The sequence below is a fragment of the Cibotium barometz genome, chromosome 33 (genome assembly GCF_041138505.1).
Source record: "Cibotium barometz isolate CiBa-2024 chromosome 33, ASM4113850v1, whole genome shotgun sequence".
NCBI classification, from domain to species: domain Eukaryota; kingdom Viridiplantae; phylum Streptophyta; class Polypodiopsida; order Cyatheales; family Cibotiaceae; genus Cibotium; species Cibotium barometz.
In genome coordinates this window covers 32,632,516-32,638,067 of record NC_141078.1, presented here as the reverse complement: position 1 = coordinate 32,638,067, position 5,552 = coordinate 32,632,516, and the positions used below count along the sequence as shown (strand labels likewise).

At 45.7% G+C, this 5,552-nt stretch overlaps 1 protein-coding gene across 2 annotated transcripts; it reads right to left on the bottom strand.

Annotated features, from left to right (window-relative positions):
* Nucleotides 1-1,845: 1,845 nt before the first annotated feature.
* On the bottom strand, nucleotides 1,846-4,772 carry LOC147619498 (G-type lectin S-receptor-like serine/threonine-protein kinase At5g24080). 2 transcript variants are annotated; one of them, XM_086773176.1, is made up of 2 exons: nucleotides 3,969-4,772; nucleotides 1,846-3,823 (listed from the first exon to the last, which is right to left on the bottom strand). In XM_086773176.1, exons 1-2 carry the CDS (start codon nucleotides 4,097-4,099, stop codon nucleotides 2,005-2,007), a joined length of 1,950 nt encoding a protein of 649 aa, XP_086629302.1. In that variant the 5' UTR covers nucleotides 4,100-4,772; the 3' UTR covers nucleotides 1,846-2,004. The 2 variants fall into 2 exon arrangements, with proteins under 2 accessions (XP_086629302.1, XP_086629301.1); XM_086773175.1 differs by having other exon boundaries at nucleotides 1,846-4,771.
* Between the last annotated feature and the right edge of the window lie 780 nt (nucleotides 4,773-5,552).

Genomic DNA, 5,552 nt, shown 5'->3' with positions numbered 1-5,552 from the left:
CAGCTGGCGGAGACTCATCGAGGGACCTCGCTTGCGGCAAAGCCTGCCAAGGTCTTGACCAGCCTCGGTACGATTAAAATGGTGCACTTCCGGTATGATGGGCGAGGACCGACGAAGCGGTCCTTGAGTGAAATGCTAGGATAGCTAAGTAGGATCCTCGAGAGTTCTGACCAGATTATGCACGGGCTCGCGGTTGCTAGGACACCCATGCGTGTGTCGAGGAAGATTCGGATGGACTAAGAAGAATAACTTTTGTGAATCAAATTTTGGAGATTGGATCTCGTTGTGGTTGGCCAACTGGTCTTCAACGGAGAGTCCAGATGACATATTTTGTAATACAATGGACTCATAATTTTAGAGGATGATGATCAGTAATATTATGATTTTCATTGAAGGAATGTTTTAAAGCCAGCCGAATCTGTTATAAATGGTAATTTTATATTGGGTGTGTATGTAGTATGCCTACCTTAATTTTTGCATAAATCACTAGCTAGGGGACCTGGGAACTCTTTTCCCTCGGTACCCAGGTAGAACATAACCAAATCTTTATAAAGGAATCCCACCAATACAATGGTCAGGTAGTTGACCAATCCATGGGCCGGTTGGGGTTAGACTCGATCAGAAAATTTTTACGAAATAATTAAGATGCGATAAGTTACATTAGTTGGATTAAGTTCTGTGTGAAGACCCTTGTTCTGTGGGAGGGGATCAGCGGCGACTATGCCTCATTAAAGGAGGAAAAAAATGGTGATTCTATGGACCAAGTGCAAGTCTCTTCTTGATCTGACCACGTGACTTCAGGTTCAGTCAGATCAGTTTAAATAGTGATGACTTTGACTCGTTAGGATAATTTCCCCGTTAGAAGATTTTTCTTGAAAGAATTGCCCGTGCCTTCCAAGCGAAGGAAATTTTTTCGAGTTCGATTTCGGGGACGAACCGCTGGACTAGTCTCTTATCCGGACATCCGTGGGCGAGGCCCCGAGTGTGGATCCCCGTCCCACGTGCGAGGCTGACGATACTTCCACCGCCGCTAGCGCTCTCGGAGGGGGCACCGCGAAGGGAACGGGGGACCTCAAAGAGAGAGAGCACATGAAAGAGAGATTCCGCAAACCAGCCTTAAAAAAGGCCAAAAAAAAAGGTTCATATGTTTGAAGGTTGGACGTGTGTGTGTGAGAGAGAGAGAGAGAGATTGAGAGAGAGGAGAGAGCGTCAGAGAAAGAGAGAGAGAGAGAGAGATTGTTTCGCGTGGGTATTTCGTACACTAGCACTAATAAAGGAGTAAAAGTTTAACCGTTAATTAAGGTTACACGATAGAATTAGTTCATTCTTATTTAGAAATATTACGTGGAGAAGTCTTTGGCTTGATTTTTTTCTCGAGCCTCGGAACCATATTAAACTCACACTGGATGTAGATTAATGACTTGAAAGTGATTGGAAAGGATTGAATTTTGGTCTCCCTTCAAAGCCGTGGTTGGTGACTTTCTCTACACTCTTTGTTAATTACTTTTGAATTACAATGCCCTCTTTAAACCCTTCCAAACTCTACGGTTTACATGTCTAATACACCTGCCTTTAATCAACGAATTGAATAGATTGAAAAGCCAGGCAATATGATCTCCCTTGAAAAGAAATATATAATTTAGAAAATCCAATAGATGTTCATTAACATTTTTCAAGTATTTCGTCACTTTTGAGAAGAAGATTCTACAATCGGATACTGCCTTGGCCAAGTCTAGTATTGCTATTGTGTGTGTGGAGGGGTGTGATAGAGTGAGAGGAGAGAGAGAGAGGATTGGGGGGGGGCGGCTGGGTAAATACAAAGAACAATTGTTGATACAAAGTAAAGACGTTAACAGTTCAATTGTAAATACAAAGAACAATTGTTGATTTGTTAGTGTGTGCGAGTTGTAGAGCAATACAGAGATAATAATACATCTAATACACCAAGTAGAGATGCTGCCCCTCAATTACGATGAATCCGTAGTAAAGTAAAATCAAGAGAAGCTACCTTGCAGAGAGGACAGAGGAGGAGTTTGCAAAGCTAGAGGAGTTTAAGTAACTCGCGGAGGTTTGCTCGCTATCAGAAAGGAAGGAAGGTAAGGGCGTGATGGTCGTCTGAGGGACAGGGTTAGGAGGATCCTCATCGACATCAACGGTTCCCTCGATTAGCTGGACAACACGGGACATTGAAGGGCGCATGGAAGGCATGTGCTGAATGCACCAGAGGCCAATTCTAAGGAATCGGAGTTGCTCGAGTGCCTCTTGTTGCGAGAAGGGTGGTTCTTCCACATTCTTATTTCCATCAGAATATTGGGTAGCCACAGCTTCATGGGGAAGTAGTTCTCCTGCTGAGATGCTCTGGAGTGCCCAGTCCAGGAGCCACATACGGTCATTTACCATCTTAGGGCCGCGCACGAGCTCCAGTAGCAGCATGCCAAAGCTGTAAACATCCGCTTTGGAGGTCACCTCGTCGCTTGTCAGCCACTCAGGGGCCATGTAGCCCCGCGTGCCGCGCATGCCGGATATGGTAAGGCGGCTTTCGCGCAGGTGGAAGCGCCTCGCAAAGCCGAAGTCCGCCACCTTGGCGGAGAAATCGTGGTCTATCAGGACATTCTGTGGCTTGATGTCGCAGTGGAGGATGCGCGGGCTGCAATCATGATGAAGATATGCAATACCGCGGGCGGTGCCCAGCGCGATAGAGTAACGTGTGGCCCAAGCCAGGGGCTGTTGTAGGGCGGCGGCGCCCGAAAGAAACCTGTCCAGGGACCCGTTTTCTATGTACTTGAACACGAGCGCCCTCCTCTCCCCAGCTCGCCCACCTGTGCAGTAGCCTAGGAGGCTTACTAGATTGACGTGGTGGATCTTACCCAAGGTGCTCACCTCTGACCTGAACTGCTTCTCTCCTTGATGGGCATCTTTATGGAGTTTCTCAGCCCCATCCTGGTCCGTGAAAGTGTCCCCCTTGAGCAGCTTCACTGCCACCGCCACTCTCTCTGTGGTGCCATTCCCCGCCCTCTTCTCTTCCATCCACCCTTTGTACACCTTCCCAAAACCCCCCTCCCCTAATAACTCGTTGAAATTGTTTGTTGCCTCTACCAACTCTTGGTATGTAAACCTCATTGGCCCAGCATCAGCATCAGGTTCCATGATTGACCGAGGACGGCGATTTCTCTTCCGTGCCAAAAACAACCAAGCACAACACACAATCGCTACCGCCACGACCCCGCCCGCCACTCCTACGCCAATCGCCACTCCATTCTTAACCCCACTACCTGACGCATTAGCGCCGGTGGCTACCACTTTGATCAACAAAGTGTTACCATCTGTGGAGTAGCCATTCATCAAGTATCCTGTGGTTCCATTGCCCTTGAGAAAACAGGTGTTGTCATTTCTGTGGGAGGCAGCTATGCATGTACATTTGTTCAAGCACAGTGTTTTGCATTGGTCTATGCCCACATCGGGTTGGTTACTCAAGTCATTGTAGTAGTAATCGCTGTCGGCCATCTCAACCATGCTAAATCCACCACTCATGCCGCCATCTCCTGATGGGGCGCAGGTCGCACTAAAATTGATGTTGCTACCACAGCCTTGTGAAGGATCTCGAACATCCATGGCATAGTAACCAGGTGGGCAGGTGCAGTTTATTGTCCCATCTGCTAGCTCATTACAGATTCCAAACGGACCGCAAGGGCTTCCCAGCTTGCACTTATCATCCACAATCTCCCATGTCTCTTGCCATGACCTTGCACTGCCTTGCCAACTGTAGATTCGGAGATTACCATCTTGATCCAGCGTTAATCTGCTCACTGGCATAGAGCTATTGCTGTAAAAGGATTTACCATAGTCTTGATTAATCAAGAAATTTCCACTCACATTCATATTTGCATACATGTATGTGAAGTCAACGTTGTGGAACAATGCGTGCAGATACAGGTTCTGCTGATAATCTGTTGCAAGGTGGAACCTACCTGATACATAAGAGGTCTGATTCTCCCTTGACTGCAACAGATAGGGTTGGTTTACTACCAGAGCTACATCTGCAGAATCCCCATACTTTGGGAGCATAAGAGAGTCCGTTAGCTCTGCAAAGCTCTGCCATAAAATCTTCTTGCTCTGATCCAGCAACACCAGGTTTCCTGTGTCTTGCAATTCTGCAAAAGAAACATTGCTAATGTTGCCACTGCTCCAAACAACATTTGAACTTGCATCAGAAAGCTCTAAAATGCCTTGGCTTGTGAAATTGAACATGGCACCACTTTGCACCACCGGATTATCGCTATTCTTCAATTTAGCCGGCCACCAGAGGGATGTCTTGTTTGGATCACTGGTAAACCATATTGACAGCAAATACTCATTATGGCTGATGTTCTTAAAACCAAAAGTGCAATTTCCATTCTCGGACAGCCAGTAATTAGCACTGTTTAACTGAGTAGCTGCAAAAGAGGCGTTGCGCCCGGGCTGAAATACTGTTGCAGCAGCGCCAGTGCTACTCACAAGGAAATTCCCAAGCCAGCACCAAGCTAGAAGAAGAAGAGAAACTCGGACAGCCATGCTTGATGATTGAGCAATTTGTAATATCAGGAGGATTAAGGAGGTTAATTAAGGTTAACATAGGTAATACACAGAGAGAGGCAGATAGCCTGTAGATGCTTAATGCCCATAGATACCATGCACTCCACAAGAAGGTGCGTCAGGTGAAACGCTTGATGAAGAGGGTTTTCATATATGAGCTCTAAAAATGACAGGGGGGAAAATATGAACCAGGAGAGGGAACATCAGAGATGGCAGTCTCATTTTAAAGACTGTGATGGGGGGAAGCGCGATGTTCAAGAATTCGACGACTTTTGAGGCAAAGTGAGTAGATTTTTTATATTTCCATGTACAGACGTGTCGGTGTCCGTAACTTTTTCAAGAACACACGAAGGTTGGGACTTCAAAGAATCAATAGGCCTTTTCACATCAAACCAGCTAGCATAGAACAACCTCAAAACGCTTGGTCGGCGATGATACATAGAGAAAAAACAGCGAAAAAAAAAATAACTTTGGAAAGGTTACTTTGACTTGTAAAGAGTGAGTGTGCCACACCAAAATATTCCAAAATCCCAATGGTAATATTTTGAGCCAGCACACCCCCACAAACACAATTACCTACTCCTTTTTTTATCTCATTCAAAATTTTACATAGAAATTCTCATCTTTCATCTTCACATAAAAAGCTAGACTGATCCTATGAGATCTGATATCCCAAAATAATAAGTAAGCTTCCATCATGGCCTTAGTAGTGCTGCCCCGGGGAGATTGTTTTTCCAACATTCCTCCATGCTTTGACCACGCCTTGATAGTAGGTCTAGTTCCAACAGGGTTCTCAAAAAAAGCCACAAAAGTATGATCCAATTGTCTTTCCTTGCGGTACCATCTTTGAGTTTTAGGGCCAAATCTAGGAGGCCTTTTCTTCTCAATCCAGAACCTCACCCTCTGCAGATTCTGAATCAACAAATCTAGCTCCAAAGACCTAATTTAATTTACATTACATACAGACCAACACATGCACA

Coding starts and splice junctions, on each gene's coding strand:
- LOC147619498 (XM_086773175.1), bottom strand. CDS start 4,551: ATGGCTGTCCGAGTTTCTCTTCTTCTTCTAGCTTGGTGCTGGCTTGGG.